At 40.9% G+C, this 20015-nt stretch overlaps 1 protein-coding gene across 1 annotated transcript in view; it reads right to left on the bottom strand.

Moving 5' to 3' along the window:
• The window catches only part of CHFR (checkpoint with forkhead and ring finger domains), a 43585-nt gene extending 25872 nt beyond the window's left edge, over positions 1–17713 (bottom strand). The window contains exons 1-10 of the mRNA XM_089489709.1: positions 17477–17713; positions 16427–16577; positions 12598–12697; positions 7326–7435; positions 5787–5846; positions 5395–5613; positions 4642–4842; positions 3647–3803; positions 2311–2465; positions 1284–1446 (exon numbers count right to left, since the gene is read on the bottom strand). Of these exons, the coding sequence (XP_089345835.1) occupies positions 1284–1446; positions 2311–2465; positions 3647–3803; positions 4642–4842; positions 5395–5613; positions 5787–5846; positions 7326–7435; positions 12598–12697; positions 16427–16565 (1304 nt within the window). The 5' untranslated portion in view covers positions 16566–16577; positions 17477–17713. The remainder of the gene's footprint in view (positions 1–1283; positions 1447–2310; positions 2466–3646; positions 3804–4641; positions 4843–5394; positions 5614–5786; positions 5847–7325; positions 7436–12597; positions 12698–16426; positions 16578–17476) is intronic.
• Positions 17714–20015: the final 2302 nt, after the last annotated feature.

Genomic DNA, 20015 nt, shown 5'->3' with positions numbered 1-20015 from the left:
CTGGTGGCTCATCACCTTTATGAGGAACTTTCAGGTTCAAAGATGAAGGTGCTGGCTTGTGCTCCGCTGCCCCAGAGGATAGAACTAGGTCTAATGGTTTCAAGTTACAGGAGGGTAGATTTCAACTGAACATTAGAAGGAACTTCTTGACAGTGAGAGCAGTTCAACACCAGAACCATTTGCCTAGAGAGGTGGTGGCGTGTCCTTCACTGAATGTCTTCAAGTGGTGGAGATGCTTTAGCTGGAGATCCTGCACTGAACTGGGGGTTGGATCCCATGGCCCATGTGGCCCCTTCCAATTCTATGATTATATATACCTCTGAATAACAACTGTTAAGCAGTCTATCAATATGGAATACCAGTTGATGGGAAAGAACAATGAGAGAGGATTGTTGTTTTAATATCCTGTTTGCAGATAGACCAGAAATGTGACTGCAGAGATCCAGATATTGCTTTTTCACCCCAGGACACTTGGCACGGGGATGGACTGCCAACAAACAAACCAAACAATGGAAGGAGACAGATGTCCACTTCTGGTTTTGAAACAGTTTTTTAAAATGTTATACAGTGCAGGGGTACTTTCAGGCGATGAATTCAACTATTTTTGCCCAGAAATGGGTGGCATAGGGAGCCTAGAAGCTGCAAAGACAGCTGGAGAGTTTGATACTTTGCTAATCTTTGCCATAAGCTATCTGTTTTATCACTTGAGGATCTACAATGCTGGCATAGATCAGGGTGTGAACCTTGTGACTCTCCAGATGTTGCTGAACTCCATCTCCTATCAACCCCAGGTAGCAGGCCAGTGTTTCAGTAAGATGAGGGTTTTAATCCACAACCTTTGGATGGCTACAGCCCTGAACTAGACTGATCTTTGGTCAAATTCATCAGGACTCTCCTCAAGTGCACTAACTTTCTCTTCTTGCTAGCCATCTTTGAAAAATATTCATATAGAAGAAAAGGTGGGATAGAAATATTCTAAATCAATATATGTTTCAGTGCAAGAACTATAATGAGGCAAGTATATCTGGTTATCTTCTGCTGGAACACAAAATAATTCAATGTGTCAGAAAAACTACCAGCAACTTCATGGTTCTGCAAGAGAACCTTGGATTGGTCCCAATCTAACACTCCCTTACTGACCACAATGACAGTTTTTTGAGTAAGGCTATGCCCGTTCAGAAAATTACAGATTTCTTAATAAAGCTCATGGATCCAGAGGTCCCAACCAAGTTACAAGCCTGCATCTTCTACTAAATTAAGCACATTGTCATCACTGCACTCACCTAATATCAGAGGATTCACTATCTACATCTGAGAGTTCCAGTAGATCTTCAGAACTTCCTTCTTCATCTGAAAAGGACCTTCGCACCTTTGGCTGAAGCATATCTTGAGTGATCTTGTTCCGAGCATCCATACTTTTTATATCTTCTTCGTTACGGCACTTATCTAAAACCAGAAGTCACTGACTACTATTTTGGTAAGGATGTTTTGCTGGGCTCCATACCAACTGTTCTAAACCATTCTAAAAACCATCATGTTTGAGTCATACAACTGCAGGACTTTAAAAGAATCAGCACAGAACCTTCTAGACTGTCATGTTGCTGTTATTGTTATTATTGTTGTTATTTTAATTTTATATCATGCTTCCCCCCGCCTCCAATACTGGGACTCAAGCTGACTTACAAAATGTAAAACTAGTACAGACTAAAATACATCCATTAAAAGACAGATGACAGAAATCAGTAAAACAGCATACCATTAAAAGCCCATTGCAGTCAATTTCTAAAAGACTGTTGGAAGAGATATGTTTTTCCTGGTTGGTGGAAGGGCAGCAAGGAGGGACCCATCCTAGGCATCTTAGGGAGGGAGCAGCCACTGAGAATCCCTTCTCCCTTGTTCCCATCAAGCATACCTGGGAAGGTCATGGGATCGAAAGGGCCCCCTTGAAGATCTTAGAGCCTTGTTAGGTTCATACAGGAAGATATGGCCCTTTAGATAGCCTGGATCCAAGCCCTTTAGGCCCATAGCTGCCCCAAAACCTGTAGAGTTGTTGCAACAAGGAGGCTATAAGCTTCCTGTAGCAATCCCTACCTTTATAATGGATATAAATATACAATTACAATAGAGACAGTAGGGTACCCTACTATTAATCTTTTCTTTACCACGGAATACCACAGTGCAGGTTCCAAGCTCTTTCCGCCAGATACTGGGAGAAAACACGATGCTCTCATTCTCTGTACCATGTATACGATGCTCTCATGTGACCATGTATAGAAATGATACTATAGAAGATAAACATTTCTCACTTGCCTGGGTGTTGGGTGAGATAAGCTTCCACCAAGTTGTTCAAAATGTGGTTTTTACAGATACGTTCCACTGGACAACGGCAAGTTGGACAGAGAGAGGACCGTTCCATCCATCCTGAGTAACAAGCAGCACAAAAAGTGTGCATGCAAGGCTGCAAGCTAGAGAAAAAGGATTAAAAGATTAAAATATCCTTGAAACTGGGATCAAAAATGTAGAGATTTCTCAACAACCAATTATGACATTTCTGATCTTGCACACTATAACGTGCTGAGACAGAAACAAGCCCTATGCTTTGAAATAGTAGTGTGGAGTGCTTGCTCAAACCATGGTTTATTGATTTGGTACACCAAACTGTGGCTCAATTAAACTAGGAATTTATTAATTAAGTGGAACACATGGATACAGAAGGAATGGGGAAAATCTAGTGCAGGATCAGAATTGTGAAAATCCATTCCTACACTGACATCAGACACTCCAAGCTAGGATGACTAGGATCAATCTATGTGTTTTTGTCCACTTATGAAAATGCAAACAAGGAACACGGACACACTCCAACTCTCTTAAAAAGAGCAACAACTTTATTGGGCTTTTTAATCTAGTTACTAACATTGCTACATAACTGGTCATACATGCAAGCTGCCTGAACAGATAGAACAACCGGAGCGAGACCATGTTTGCTGCCCCATTCGTGTATCAAGAAGGTAGCAGGTAGGGTCTCATTTAATTTCTACACCAAAGGCACATGGAGATGAGAGGTGATAAATTCTTTGCTTGAAAGACAAAAGCGATCAGGAAAGGGAATGCCTAGGGCACACAAAATACTAGGTTTGGAGTCCAGACACCAGTGCAACTCATTGTGGCTTCTACTGTCACTATAACACTATATCCCAGAAACTCAGAGGTCCAGGTGTCCCCAAAGAGAGATGCTGTCTCTGTGTGTGCACACACACAAGCGAGTTCCACATACCTGGATGAATTAACCTACAAGTTTTTGGGCTACAGGCTCTCAGTTCAAGAGTAACATACTCAGAGAACAAGGTCCTTGGTAGCGGCAAAATTAAATCCTCTCTGGATTGTACGAATTCCATATATGGATGTGCACACTTCGCATCTTTAAATCCTGGTAAATGTTACTTTTGCTTGGAGCTCCACTGGGAGAAAAAATGGTGGAGTGAAAACAATTGAGAAGTTCAGAATTGTCTTTCCACTTGCCCCTACTGTGAATTGAATCCTGTGCCACATATCAACCACTCTCTCACATACTATAGGAATCCAGTAAAGGATCAAGTAGCACTGGTGTGTTGCCAGCACACCTGGTTTGGCCTCCAACCACTCATACCTGACACAGTCATGAAGCAGTTCTTGGCAAATGATGCAGGTGAGTGTTTCTTCCATTTTGTCTGGCTTCACATTTGCTGACTTGGTGTCTTCAGGTGCCATTTTAATTACACATTCATTTGGAGGAGTCACCTGAAGATATGAGTTGGTATCACCATCTGCAAGGAAGTTTCAGTCAGCATAGCAAAAGAAAGTAACACAAAGACACAATACATTTTTGCTCAACCAACAAAATGCATGATGCTTCCCTCCCCATACTGCAGTCATGGAGTTATGCATGTGTGGAAGGGACAGTGTCTTTCTCCCCTTCAGAAGGAGCATCAAATGGAAACCAAGCAAGACTGGATTAAGTCATGTTCAGATCCTAAGATATGTGAAGCTTAAGAAGCTCTATATTTTATTTTATTTTATTTTATTTTATTTATTCATATCCCGCTCTTTTCCCAGGACTGGGACTCAGAGCGGCTTCACAGCAATTAAAAAAACAAACAAACAAACAAAAAGTACAATTAAAACATTTAAAAAATAAATAGATAAATGACATGCTATAGCATTCCCAAAACATATTTATTACAGTAAGTATAAAAAACTTGAAAATTAGTGAATTTTAGTTAGTTTGTTTGTTTGTTTTAGTTAGATGCCTCTCATAATGAGGCTCTGAACTTAATTTGGTGGAGAGTATCAGGGACTAACAGGAAACTCTAGGCGAGGCTAGGAAACAATCCTGCCTGAAACCATAGAGAGTCATTACTAGTCAGATATGATATGAAATTAGATAGATGAAACATGTGGTTAAGTATAAGGCATCTTCCTATGTTCCAGGAAGCTTAACGCTCACAAAAGGGCTTCTAAATGCCCACCCTCTAATGGAATGTTCAGATTGAGGGGACAGGATTGTGCCAACTCCTATGTGCAATCGTAAGGACGGCATGCTGGGGGAAGAAAATCAGTCAAGTCTTTGGCTGCTGATCTCTTAAGAAGTTATTGCTAACCAACCTCCTTTTATTTTCTTCCTGGCAGGCTCAAAGGCCCTTTCATCCTTGCTTTTAAGCTCGGTGACAGCCAACAGCATTTTCTCTTTGTTCCCTGAAGAAGTGCCAGAACGTTTTGACTGTTTATGTTCAAGTGATGGTTCAGTACCAGATGGTATGAAGGTAGGCAAAGTAGATACAGCAACTAAGGTGAGAGATTGCATCCCTGCAAAAAGCGAAAAGCATGGTACATAAGTGAGAAAGCTCTGCAATGCCCAATGTAACCAAGCATTAGACATAGCTTTTTTTTAAAAAAAGCACGAGTAATTATAATGTACATATTTCTTGAGAGATGAAGGGCACCTGAAAAAAATTATCTGCTCACCCCTCCTCTAACAAAGACTTGCTATCTTATTAACCCGCATGCTTGAATAAGTAGTTTCAGTACAGGACCAAGCCCTGCGATTGAGCAGTGAGGCAGCTGCCTCAGGCAGCAGATTTTAGATATCGGGGGGGGGGGGGGGGACATTGTTTAATAATTTATTATTACTGAACTTTGTCGTCAGGCAGACAGGCACTCTCTCTCTCTGTACATATATATGGCATCAACTGCAAAAAGCACCCAGTGATCACCAAGTTGACTATTCAACTTGATGTGGGATATGGAACAAGGACAACACTTGCTGCCCAGCCTCAAGCCATAAAACATCTAGGGCTTGCCTGTTTCAGTAATACCGCGGCTGACAAAAGATTAGACAAGTGCCTAAGAAGGCCACACCTTTACAAGATGTTGATGGATTATCCAGTTCAGTGGCTATGGACTCAGTGAGAGAGGTAGAAGCAGCATTAAAGAGGTCTGATGTAGAAGTGGATGGCTGTGGTTCATCATAGTTAGTCTGACAAGCTGGTCCCAGTGATGCCATTGAGGTCCTGTCATCACTTTCTCCAGTACTTGAGGTAACTTTGGTCACATGGCACATACTTTCAACATTGGGTTCTATGGAGAGAATAAGTGAAAAGAATGTTTCTGTAATGTTAGACGAAGAACTCAGGTTTTAGAAAAGCCAGGATTCTCTGCACAGACAAAGGCAGTCTGAGAGATGATGAAAGTAATCCTAATGGCTCACTCTCCCCACCCCCTGCCAGTCTTGAATTAATCACTTTACTTACCTACTGGCTCATTAGCTCGGTCCTGTTTGGGGTTTAAGGATTCATAAAGATATGCAACATCTGAAAGAAGATAAAGTGATTTAAGCCCATGGTTCACAAAAGGCAAGATGGGCTTTCTCTTGTAAAGTTCCCAGGAGAGATACTAACTTCTCCCCCACACTGCAAGTCTATTTCTGTTGACTTTCTAATGCATCTCCAAATCTGGTCTTCATTAGTTCACTTTAGGGCTTTTTGTTAATGGAAAAAATCTGTACATATTTCTATGTGCCCTTTTCAAATGGTTGCATTGATAAATACATGCTACACTGACTAAAACTGCGGTTGGGCAAATTGCTGCTTATTCATTACATGCAGCTCCTGGCTCCCACAGACCTCTTTTGATCTCTTTACACCATTTGGAACCCTCCTCTTGGGTTCCCTAAATGGTAAACTAAGCCTCAGGGGGCATTTGCCTTCTACATGCCATTCTGACCCTACCCCAAGCTTTTTTGTTTTGCTAAAAAAGAGACCTGTTCAGGTCTTTTAGCCACAAACAGCCTGAGGAAGGGAACTAAATTTAGAAGACAAATTCCTTAAATAATTCAGGGGGAGGGGTCTGATTTGCCACTTTAGAGAACACATCCTTTCCCTAGTATTAGATGAGATCAGATGGCAATCAAATCCTGAAGAATGTCATAGGTGGCCCTGGGACCTTCAGAAATTTCCCACCCCTGAACTAAAACATATTTTGTATATTTTTCAAATGGGGATATGTTGTTAAATACATTTTTTTCTTTCATGGATCCAATTGCCAGCCATGCAAATGTATGGATTTTCAACTTCAAATGGCACTTATTTCCACATTTGGTCCAAGGGTAGTGGGTTGAGTGAATCCATTTACACAATTTCAACATGCAAATTTGTCATACATCCCCATCTGACAGATTCTTCAATGTCTAATGTATCATCAGTTTAGAGAGCATCCAGAATGTCAGCCCATTTCCTTGCTCCTTCTAGCCAGCATCATCCTAACAGCTGTGTGCTTCACTTATGTCAGTTGGTAGTGGTGAAGACGACTAAAAGTATAATAGTTACAGCACTGCACCAGAACCAGAGAGATCCGGACTAAAATCCTTGGGAAGTCATGGTTGATGACCTTGGATCACTCACTCTCTCAGCCTAGCCTGGCTGACAGGGAATAAAAAAGAAGAGAGCACTCCTTGCAGATAGTATGAGACTAAAAATAAATCAATAAAGAATATTCAAACAACAATCATTATTTTGTCTATATGGCCCTACACCTGTCTAATAATGTGAGTCTTTGAAAAGGGTTAGTACAAGCAGATGTATCCCACTTTGTTTACATTTCACAAAAGACTGAATGTTCTTCTGATCACCTAAGATACACCCTAAGACAGCCTTCTCACTGGTGTGTCACACAGCATACCAGGATGTGGGAAGCTGCTCCAACTCCCCACTTTCCCTGCCTGTGGTAAGAGTTGAATAAAAACAACACTTATGGATGCCGGCCATGAAAGCCTTCGACTTCACAACACTTACTGTTTTCTGGTTCGTTTTTCCTGTAAACAACATAGATCACATCTCCAGTCTGCAAAGGACAAATCTGTTTCTTCACCACCTTCTGTTTATTAATAAGAGTTCCATTAGAGCTGCAAGAAGAAGTAAGACATAATTATGGTTAACAAGACGAGGCACTGATTGAATCTGCGTTGTAGCAGTTTGGAGACTATTTTTTCAATATTACTAGTTTTTTAAAAATCACGTTATCATTTATCAATGTATGATATTATTGTACAATCTTTATTGGTATTATATCCCACTTTACTCTTAGTTTTATAATTAAATATAAAGTAATAAAATGGGTAATAAATAATCTAAATTAATTAGGCAAGTTGCATAGCTTCATAGAGTTCATAACTGCATTTGGGAAAATGTCCCAATTTTGGGATATTAACCCAGCACAACCTTTCCTGCTAGAATTGCAATTTCTCACTACTACTACTGTTATTATATGTATTTCTATCCCACTTTTTTACCAGTCTGGAATTCAGGGCAACTCATAAATGTTGAAATAGAGACAACAAGAGAAATTAGGAAGAATAAATCACCAGGAACAGATGATATGATCAGGACATATAGTATCAACTCCAGTGTTAACTAAAATATACCAACAAATATAAAAAAAAAAACTGTGGCCAACAGACTGGAAACTTTCAATATTCATCCTCATCCACAAAAAAGGAGACACAAAAGACTGCAGCAATTATAGGACTATAGCATTAATTTTCCACACAAGCAAAATTATGCTTAAAATTCTGCAACATAGACTTGAATCATAATGGAGAGAGAAATCCCAGAGGTACAAGTGGGATTCAGTAAATGCAGAGGCACTAGGGACCATATTGCCAACCATTGTTAATGGAATGCATCAAATAATTCCAAAAGAAAATCAGCATGTGCTTTATGGACTATAGCAAACCCTTTGGCTGCACAGGTCATGAAAAGCTATGGAACTTTCTTAAAGACATGGGAGTGCCACTACAGTTGCTGGTCCTGCTGAAAAATCTGTACTTGGGACAAGAGGAAATGGTTAGAAAAGAATATGGAGAAACAGAATGGTTCTCAACTGGCAACAGGATCAGATAAGGCTGCATATTATTACCCTATGTGTTCAACTTGTATGCAGAAAATATCATACGAAGAGCAAGTTTAGATTCAGAAGGAGGAGGAGGAGGAGTAAAGATAGGAGGAAGGAGCATCAACAATCTAAGATATGTGAATGACACAGTCAAGAAATCAGAAGACAACTAGAAATGGGATGAGTAGACAAGATCTTAAAGTGTAAAGATATACAACTGAGCACTAAAGTTAGACTGGTCCAATCCATTGTATTCCCCATCACCATGTACAGATGTGAGAGCTGGACAGTGAAGAAAGTGGATAAAACGAAAATCAACTCATTTGAGATGTGGTGCTGGAGAAGAGTGCTGAGAATACCATGGATAGCCAAATAGACAAACAAGTGGGTACTAGACCAGATCAAGCCTGAACTCTCCCTGGAAGCTGAGATGGCTAAATTGAGGCTGTTGTACTTTGGCCACATCATGAGAAGACACAATTCATTAGAGAAGACAATAATGGTAGGAAAGGTAGAAGGCAGTAGAAAGAGAGAAAACTGCATGCCACATGGAAAGACTCGGGGAGGCCACAGGCATGAAACTGCAAGACCTAAGCAGAGTAGTGGAGGATAGAGGTCTGGGAGATGTCTCATCCACAGGGTTGCCATGAGTCGAGGTCGACTCGTGGGCCGCTAACTATAACAAGGAAAAAAAAGTACACATCATACAAAAGTTTAAATTATAATTCAACTATCAATAGAATTAGAAGCAGTTAAAAGCATAACTATTTTAGGAGGAAGAAAATGCCAAACTGCAGCCTCTACATCTTTAAACACATGTACACAATTGATATCTAAGATTAGGCGAGGGCAAATCCCTAAGACATAAAATGTCACTGCTGCCATCTGGTGGGTGAATTCTGCACACTCTCACAAAAGAGCAGACTGATATCAACCTGCCCAACTAAAATAAAAGTGATAAGATTGAAAACAGAGGAAGAACTGTTCCCAAATAGCATGAAAATGGCATTAGCTTAGCAATAAATACATCTCAGCAAGGTGTGTACATTCACAATAATGTATTTGTTGTTGTGTGCCTTAAAATAGTTTCCAACTTACGGCAACCCTAAGGTGAACCTGTCATGGGGTTTTCTTGCCGTATTTTTTCAGAAAGGGTTTGCCACTGCCATCCTCTCAGGCTGAGAAAGTTGGCTTGCCCAAGGTCACCCAGTGGGCTTCTACAGCTGAGCCATGATTCGAACCCTGGTCTCCAGAACTGCAGTCCAGCACTCAAACCACTATGCTGGCTCAGGTAATAATGTGTTAGAATTGGTTTTGTTGTTGTTAGCTTTGTTCAAGTTGACTTTGACCCATGGCTACCCTATAAATGAGACACTTCTAAGTCACCCTAACCTCAACTACCCTGCAGATTCATGGCTGTGGCTGCAGTTTTTCTCTATTCCCATTGCCCTCAACTTTATCAAGCATTATTGACTCTTCCAGTGAGTCCTTTCTTCCGATAATATGGTCAAAATATGACAGGTTCAGTCACCTTGGTTTTTAGGGAGAATTCAGGCTCGATTTGCTATAGGACCCATTCATTTATCTTTTTAGTAGTCTATGGCATCTGTCGAACTCTCCTCGACATTTCAAATTAGTTGATTTTCTTCTATCCACTTTCTTCACTGTCCAGCTTTCATACCCGTACAGAGAAATGGGGAGTACTATGGTGTGGACCATCTTTAGCGTTCAGTTATTATTATTTTTTCTATTTCCACTGTTGTTTTCAGCAATTAGGTGTAGTAGATTTGAACTCAGATCATAAGCAGGGTAGATTTTCAACTCAGATCATAAGCAGGGTAACAAGTTACATTAAAACTATATAATATTTCCATGGAGCAGCTGTGTTCGTCTGTTGATGCAGAAACAACCACGAGTCTATCCATTATAGGATACATTAATCGGAAAAGAGGAGATAACAGTAGTGTAGGTTTTGAAATATAATAGATAGATAGATAGATAGATAGATCTATAATTAGGAAAATAATGTCTAATGTTTTTGTTAATGAACAATGAAAAAATGAAGAGTGTACCAAGATTAGAGAGAAGAAATTATTGTATTAATTTAAAAAGCAGTTAAAAGAGAAGGAGGAGGTCAAATTTTAACACGTATGTTGTATTTTTTTGATGTTTTATAAAAATAATGGGGGGGCAGGGGGGATTGAATTAGTATAGATATTGGGATGTAAGTTTTTGCATTTGTTCATTTTGTTTTGTTTGTTCTGTTTGTTTAATGTTTCTTCTCTTTAAAATAAAGATTTTTATATTAAAAAAAGGAATTAATAGGTACATTTGTATCAAAAAAAGAAAAGAAAAACAACAAAGCTAGTTGGCACTTTACAGGACAGCCTTCTCCACATCTGTTTGAAAAATCTACCTTTCCATGGATCTGTGCATCAATGCAAGGCAGTGCAGAGAAAAAATGAATGATACAAGCAGACCATCTATGCACATAAAATGTCAACACACATTCTAGGCTGCCACTATGATTCGCAACTACTGGAGGTGGGTTTCGGGTTCACATTCCTCATGAAAAACAACATAATCCCCACCACCCAAAGTAGCAAGTAACAATTACCTCTGGGTAAGGATAAGCTGCTTAATGAGCTGCTAATGTTTTCAACAGTGCAGCTACAAATACTTGTCTCCTAATCCTTTTGTTCATCACCATTCACACTTCTGCTCTTTTTCTGACTATTCTGAGATTTCATCTCAAAAAGCTGGACTAATCCTACCCCAATAAGAGCAGAGTTTCTTAACAGAAAAATTCTAATAATAGGGACATATGGCAGGGCAGGAGAATAGCAATGGTAACAATTTTTTATTATATAACAAGATGCAAACTAGATTTGCCACTGAGCTTTGAAGTGTACACATCTTTGTAGAATAAAGAGAGAAAGATTCTACTCATTTGTGAGTGCTGGTTTTAAAAATGGTACCAAATGAGGAAAATATTCATTTCGCAGGCCATGTTTGGCTTCCAATAAAAGCAATCTTTTACTCTGAAGTAAGTCACAAAGCTTGTATTGTTTTGGTAAATTAAAGTTCCCAATTAATAGTCACATTTGCCTTCTAAAATGGGTTGGCAAAAGTTAGATTTGGTATCTACTGATAGATTCCTGGGTGATTAACGTAAGTTCAAGAATAGTCCCAGCTGCTTAACTGAAGCTCTCAAATAACAAAAATAATGAACGAAAAAGCTCCTCAAACCCCACATTAGGTTTCTGAAATATAACACGTGGGGGGGACACAAGGGATGGATTTGGGGGTGACAGAAGTTGTTGTGAGCTTGAATTGAGTACTGATTACAAACACCTAGGTTAAGCATGTCCCTGTCTATAGCATATGACTGCCTGTTGCCTTTACCTGGGCTTTGGTTAGTGAACCCCACAAGCCTGAAGCCTGCCCAACCCATTATCTTCCACTTCCTTCTAAAACAAGAACAATTCCAATTGCTGAGCAAATCTGTGTATTTGTTAGACAAAAAACCTTCAACAAATATTGAGTGTTTGCCCTCTGCTCACTGATCACAAGGAGGAGGGGAACAGAACCTAAAACATGGTTGGGAATCATGTGACTCATCCCTCCAAGATCATGCTAGACTCCAAGTCCCAGCAGCCCTAGCCTGCACCTGATGAGGAATGCTGGGAGCTGAAGTTCATTAAGAATTCGGAATAAAAAGCTTTCTGTTTAAAAACCATGGACCACCTATCCCAATGAGGACAGTGAACACACAAAACCCTCCGGTGGAAACAGAAAGGAATGGTAAAATGGGTAAAATGAGGGAGTGTAATATTGATCTCAGAGGTTCCAAACATCTTATAGTATGAGCCAATATAACTGACATCCCTCCCTGCCCCCACAAATTCTTGAGAACTGCACCTCAGGCAACCATTTTAAGGATCTGTTAATGGAATTGTTAATATCATTAAAGATATAATTTCCATGGTTCTAGAAAGTGACAATAAATCTGGTTTTAAGTGTGCAATGCATGTACAGCCCAAGAGAGTAAAAAGATGCAGAAAGCAATAATCTTGAAGTCAAAAGAGGACTGACTAAAAAGCTTCCTCAGAAAACTTAAGGAAACATTCTCTTCCATGGAACTAAACAGGGAAGGATTCAAGCAATGCTAACCTGGTATCCTCCAGTGACACTTGACCAGAATCTTCATCCACTATTATTTTACAGTGATCTCCGGACACTAGTTTGTTGCCAGGAAAGGACAGGTCACAACCTTTGAGACAAAATGTAAATGTTATTACATTTATAGGTATTTTCACATTTATGAAGGTTGACAGAGACTGTTGATTTTCTGAGCTTGTGAATCTAAGAGGCAATCCTTGCTCTGCTGCCCACTAAAAAGCACACTAGGACAGATCAGTGGAGCAAATGAGGCTACAACTTTTATTGGTTACAATCTGCACAATTAGGTTGCAGTTGTCATGGGACTGGATCCAGGCATCAGCTATTTTGCCTGTTGGTCTACAAGCCAATATCCAGGATGATATTACATGGGCAGATGCCATTGTGTGGCTTCCCTTGTCACTTGTGGGTGTGGTGTCCCCAAAGCCCCTTCTGAGCTGAGCATGACTCCTGCTGCCCACCCCCCCAATGTTCTGTTAGGGGATGCACTGCAACAGATCCCGAGCTGAACTGCCTCAAGGTGTGACAACAAAATACATACAAGATGAATTCCCCAAACTCAGGGGAGGCAAGTGGTACGAAGCTTGAATACCGACTAAAGGCTACAGAGACAATTGGCTAATTGGCTACTAGATTTAGAGAGATTTTTGAACTTAAATTTCTTTCTTCAGTTCCTAAATGTTGTGTCATCCAGCCTGCTGGAAACCAAAAGCTCACTATGGTTGTAACTTCTTAATGGTTTTATGAAAAGATACAAACATGAATTTAATTACTATTCATGGCTAACAAACTTTTGGGTTTATTATTAATATTATTGGTTGTAAACCACACATGGTTCTAATTCAGGATGGGTAAACTATGGCCCACAGGCTGTATAAGCCTGAGCCATCCATTCGTAACGCAACTAAAAAGCCTTCCCCCCAGGGTTGTGCAAAGCGATTTTACCAGATTTCTGCACCCCTACAGCTGTTATAGGAAAAGTGGGCTCCCCCCCCCAAAAAAAAAAAAACTGGGTTACTTCTGTTCATCACTGTTCAGGAAAAAGGCCTCCTCAGGACTAAAACAGACCAGACAAAGAGGGGGAAAAACCTTGGCGAAGTTCCCCCCCCCACCAAACCATGGCTTTAGTGGGAGGTTTCAGTATTTTTTGAAAGGAGATTTTAAAAACATTTGAAGTGGAGTAAGATAATACCTTCCCATCCCTACTGTACACCAAGGCTGGACATGAGCAAGATTCTGTAGTCCTCTGATCCTAAGAAGGAGCCACTGTGAGCTTTCCCATCTTCTCCCACACAGATGGGAAGATGGTCAACAGTATTTACTTTCCCTGAAACTTGGCCTATTGTGTCCCTGAGACAGAGGTTTGTAGCTTAACTGAAACAAGTCAGCTCCACAAGTCATGGATTCAAGCTGAGATCTTTTGAAACAGAAGGGATAAACCACAATTATTCTTCCAGGTGACAGAACAAAATGAGCTTGAGGGAATGCAAAATAAAATGCTGCCAAAATCTTCCTCATAGCTGTACAGGAAGAGAAGCTGCCAAGGCATCACTTTCCTGTGTGCATGTTTATTTCTAAATCATCATATAGCATGATTTGCAAATGCAGACAAAGAGCATCAAGCATTAAAGAAAGGTGTAATTCACAAGGGATTCAGATCAAAGACATTTCTAAAGATGTCACTTTTCACACAGAGATCCAACTCAAGATAGATTTCACCTGCTTGGTCACGACAACATAAGAGCCTATAAATAATCTTGCTCACTCAGACAAAACATCCATCGAGACAAGCATTTCACTTGTAACAACAGCCAATCAGATGCTGTTAGGTGAACTGTGGAGACAAGCAGGTAGACAATCAGTTGCACCTGACAACCTCAGATGCTGACAAACAGGGTGTGAAGAAAAAGACCATTCCGTTTTATTGGGCTCTATTATATGGTCCTTCAGTTTATGAAGTCCCTCCTTAGAAAGAGTCATTGATAGGCCTGTCTCCCATAAATCTGTGTAATCCTTTTTCAAAATAATTTCACATTTTCAGATGTAGACAGTTTTCATATCTTCTGTAATATTATAGTGCAGCTAATAACATTTTTTTGTTCCAAAAAGGGCTGCTACTGACTGAAAAAGGTAAAAAATCCCAAAACCTTTCAGTCCTATATACTGTCTTTCTAAGGTGCGTTACAGACCGCCTGAAAATGGTGGTCTGCTGGTGCCGTCATTTGCGGCGCCGAGGAGCCCCAGCGGCCAAACCGCGTGACTTCTCGGCGCCGCAAAAAAGAAGCCCCAAAATGGAGCTTCTTCTTCCGGCATACTAATGATGCCGGCAAGGCGCCAATGGCACACTCGCGGCGTCATTAGTGCTGCATGACATGTGGACGCTAGGCATCCGCGACGTCAAAATGGAGGCGACCGTGTAGAAGGGGCGCCGCCATTTTGTACGTCCTGAGGACATACTAGGATTAGGGGTGTCCAGAATGGACACCCTTTCCTAACCCTAGTACGTCCCGAGGACGTACTTTACGCCGATTTGTAACGGGCCTAAGACTACTAAAAGTCCCACTAGAGTTGTGATGATTTATTCCAAGCAAATACATGAAGGAGCAGGCTACAATTCTATATTCACCCATCATTATGGGTGATGAGCATATGTTTTAAAATGTGAGCACACATTACAGCATTCTCTGTACCAAAATTTTAAGTTCTAGGTGACTGTAAATCTGCATCTTTAGAATCAGAAAACCTAGTCCAAGAAAATAAATCCATCAAAGCAACACACAGGTTAAAACATGAAATCTTTGGTTTAACTCTCAGTTTGGTTTATTTCTATTCTTGTATTCATTCATCAACTTTTCTGTAACAGCATACATTAAAACAGCTTACAAAGAAGGAGGGGCATGGAAAAGCAGGTATACACTTTTATAGTCTTCTCCACGTTATTAATGACTTGATTTTGAAATGATAGTCATCGTGACTGAAGTGAAAACCTGGTGCCAGAATTCATATCTATAATAGCTTTGATTGTTTATATCATTAGTTCAATAGTCTTCTAAATAAGCTGGGAGCATTGAGTCAACATGAACCCAAGAACAACTTCAGTAGTGTATTTTTTTAATGACATCTGAAAACATGTTCTGAAATATGGATGCCTTAGAAAACCACCACACGAAGAAGCTGTAAACAGTCTTTTAACTCAACTTACTAGACTATTACTGAAGTACCTTTAATACATACACACACACCCCACCAGTTACTAGTTTATCACACTAGGACTAATTTTGGCATTAAAGAATCATTAAAGTGCATTTAAAGCATCTTGCAAATAAAGCAAAAAAATGGTGAGTAATGGCGTGGATGATTATCACACGCAATTGCGCAAATAAAGTGATATCAGAAATGTACTTTTGCCAAAATGCCAACACTAAATATATGTGCGTTAATGCTTCTTTGGGACCACTTCAATGGTGGGGTTTGTGCAATGTTGTGTGAAATCGTTTCACATAATTATGCCATTTCCCCAGGATATTCATGGGACAAACTCCCAATCGCCTTGGCGCGATAAACTCCTATGTGCGTACAAGACAGGAAGTATTTCTAAGCCCAGTTTAGAAAAGTCTATTTGTTAAGACTTGGCCACAACAAGAAAAGCCACCAAACTCCTCAGCAATTCCTGTGACCTGCCTTCTAGAATACCAACACACACAAATAGGTCTAGATTTTTTAAATCGAAGACAAGACAAACCCCGCACAAACAAGAGTCCGGACACCCTTTTGCGCACCCCTGCGCCACCTTGCGCTCCAGGTGTACCCGGAGCCATACCTTTTCTCCTGCCAATGGTCCATTCTTTCTTCAGCAAGATATGCCGTTCGGCTTCTTCGGCCCCCAACCGGACCAGCTTCCCCCAAGGCTGGGGCTCCTTTGGCTGCTGGACTTGGCCTCCGCTTTTGGAGTGCTCCATCTGGATTTACATCTGGAGGGAAGGGAGAAGGAAAAAGAGAAAAGTCAGGGCAGTGGCACAAAGCAAGGGGCACGCTCCCTTTTAGCCCTAGCCTTGGGCTTCTTCCGTCCCACTCGCAGGAATTGTTCCGCCAGTTTAAGGCGAACCCTTTTATGATTTATTATGATTGTGTTTTTCCTTGAGGAAAAGGAGTGTCGATATAAACATAAAACAGAAGTGGAGCATAGGATGGTAGGGGCTTTCCCCCTTTGACAGACAAGGCCAGACAAAGCCTGCCTTGGCCTCCTTTTGGTATGTCCTCTCAACCCAAGGCCTTGGCTCAGCAAAAACAGAGCCCCAGGGAGCCCCCTTCTTGGCCTTTGGGGTTTCAAAACCCTGGAGGCTTTGGCCCTGCCTCTTTCCCAGGCCCCTGGGGCAAGGAAGAGAAAGAGAAGAAAATCAAATGAAAAGAAATCAAAAGAGAGGAAAGAAAATAAAGTAAGTGAAAATAAAATAATAATAATAATAATAAAAAATAAAACAAACCGATAAATAATTAAAATAAAAACAGAGTAAATTAAAAGAGTTCAATCAAATTGAGTACAATTAAAATAAGAAATTTAAATAAAATAATTAAATTAAAATTAAATTAAAAATTAAATTAAATGGAAAGAAGACGAAGAGGCGGCTGGAGGTTTTATTTTTTGGGGGGGAGAGGAAAGGGAGGCTTGGGGGGGACGCCTCCCTGCCCCCCCGAAGGCCTCTGAGGCGGCGCGGGTCTTACAAAATGGCTTTGAAGGGTTTGGGGTCCCTTTGGGAGAGAGAGGCGGCCGAAAGATGAAGTCAACTAAAGGGGAAGCTGCCCGAGGTCGAGGCGCCTCTTGTCTGGCGCCAAGCCTTCGGCCCCCCTCCTTGGTCCCTCGGTCCCTTGCCTCCGCTTGGCCTCGGGGGCCGAAAAGAGCTCGACTTCCGCCCCTGCCTCTGCGCCCTTCCTCCTCCGGCACCGAGCCTCGCTTCTTCTCCTCCTCCTCCTCCTCCTCCACCAGCCTCTTACGCCGAAGCTCGACTTCTTCTGCCGCTCCTGTCAACAGACATTGCCAACCCTCAGCTGATCAGGCCCTGGGCGGAGCTAGAAGCGCTTTCCGGCCCAGCCATTGGTGGCCCGAGCGGAGACGTCATTGGCGACGGTTGGGAGGGGAGGAAAGGGAGGGAGAGAGAGAGAGAGCGAGCGCGAGAGGAAGCCCGCCCACTGAGGGAAGGCGGAAGCGGAGCAGCGTGACTGGATTCCTAGACTGGAGTCCCTCCGAGGAGCAGCCCGTTGGAAGCCCAGAGCGGCTGGATGGTGGGGGCGGGGTTTGAGCTCGCCCTTTCAAAATGGCCGCCGCAGAGTGACGTCAACGCTGGCGCGAGGAAGAGCTGGCAGCAGAGGCTGCGCTCAACCCAGCAGCCAGAGGAGCCCCGTTTAGGAAGCTCGGCCTCGCCAGCTCAGTGCAGTCGAAGGAGGGAACATAGCCTCTTGAGGAATGGATGGAGAATTATACATGTGTATATATATATATATATATATATATATATAGAGAGAGAGAGAGAGAGAGAGAGAGAGAATGCTTTATTATTTAAAATATAAATAGTACATTTATATTTACATAAATTTATATTCAATATAGTAGGCATATGAAGTATTACATTCAATTTGTGTTTAAATTTTATATATAAAAATAAATACATTCTTCCAGAACATGGCCACAAAGGCCCCCCCAACACAAAAAACTAAGGATGTAAAAGCCTTTGACTAAACATTATATATATACATACATATATATATATATATATAGTATGTGTGTATATAATATATATATATATATGCACACACACATACTCATCCCTCCATATTTGCAACTTTGATATTTGCAGATTTGATTACTCACGGATTTGATTAATATGTTCTCTCTAGGAATATCTAGGTCCTCCAGTGCAACTCTATGGTCAACTTTAACCAAAAGTTGCACTGAAAGACCTAGAGAGAGTACTCTACTAGGTCTTTGTAGCTCCTCCAGTGCAGTTCTATGGTCTGTCTGTTGGATGTTGACTCCAGAGTTGCACTGGAGGACCTAGAGATTCCTAGAGAGGTGTCCTCGCATGTAAAAACATGGTGTACAGTGGACCCTTGTTATACGCTGGGGTTTGGTTCCAAGATCCCCCGTGTATACCAAAATCCATGTATGCTCAAGTCCCATTACATATAATGACATAGCAAAATGGTGTCCCTTATAAAAATTGGAAAATCAAGGTAAATTTATACTTTTTTGGAACATTTTCAAACCGTGTATGCTTGAATCCGTGTATAAAAAATCCGTGTATAAGAAGGACTGACTGTATTTCTTATTTGCAGTTTTTCCATATTCATGGGGGTCTTGTGCCCCTAACTCTAGCAAATATGGAGGGACAAATGTGTGTGTATATATGTGTGTGTGTACATATATATATATATATATATATATACACATATATAAAATGTGAAGCTGAAGGCTTTCACAGCCAGCATCCTTAGTTTTTTGTGGTCCTTTTGGGCTATGTGGCCAAAAGACAGCCACATAGCCCAAAACCCCCACAAAAACCTTTCATATATATATATATATAGAGAGAGAGAGAGAGAGAGAGTGAATAATTATACTGTATATACTCATGTATAAGTCTAGAAAATTTAGTCGAAAAATTGACCCCAAAAAACCTGAGTCAATTTATCTATGCATCTTTACGGGGGATCTGTTCCGGACCCTCTCACCAAAATGGAGTTTCACTTATATTCAAGCCCCGCTGGCTTTCATTCATTCCCCTTCGGTTCATTCCCTTGCGCATAAGCAAGGGACAGAAGTCTGAAGACGGCGAGAAGGGAGGGAGGACTGTACTGCACTTTGACTCTTATTAAAAAGGAACTATCCCCTGGTGAAAGAAGACAAGAGTGAAATCTGCCCTGGAAGCACTGACCCTCCTCTATTCTCTCATCCATCCAGCCTTTAGGGTAAGCACAGTTGTATCTGCTGGGATTTTGTAAGTTCTTTGGCATTGTTTTTTGTGGGTTTTTGGGGCTCTGTGGCCAAGTTCTAGAAGAGTTTATTCCTGACATTTTGCCAGCATCTGTGGCTGGCATCTTCAGAGAATGCTGGCATAGAAGAGAGCTTCTTTGGCATTGTTTTCCTCTGCTTCCTCCTTTAGATCCTTTGTTACATGTCCCTAAGTTTTACCCTTGACTTATTCATGGGTCATATCAAAATCCATAATTTGGGCCCCAAAACCTGCTCTCGATTTACACATGATGTCGACTTATAGTGAAATATATATAGTATATATTATATACTATATATAATATAGTATATATTATATACTATATATAATATAGTATATAATATATTATATATACCATATATAATTCACTCAGGCTTGCATAAGCTCGACTCAGGCTTGCATCCT

The sequence above is a fragment of the Sceloporus occidentalis genome, unplaced genomic scaffold (genome assembly GCF_023333645.1).
Source record: "Sceloporus occidentalis isolate IW3139 unplaced genomic scaffold, rSceOcc1.0.p SCAF_41, whole genome shotgun sequence".
Classification (NCBI taxonomy): domain Eukaryota; kingdom Metazoa; phylum Chordata; class Lepidosauria; order Squamata; family Phrynosomatidae; genus Sceloporus; species Sceloporus occidentalis.
Note: the sequence above shows the minus strand (reverse complement) of the source record. Positions and strands in the feature narration are given on the sequence as shown.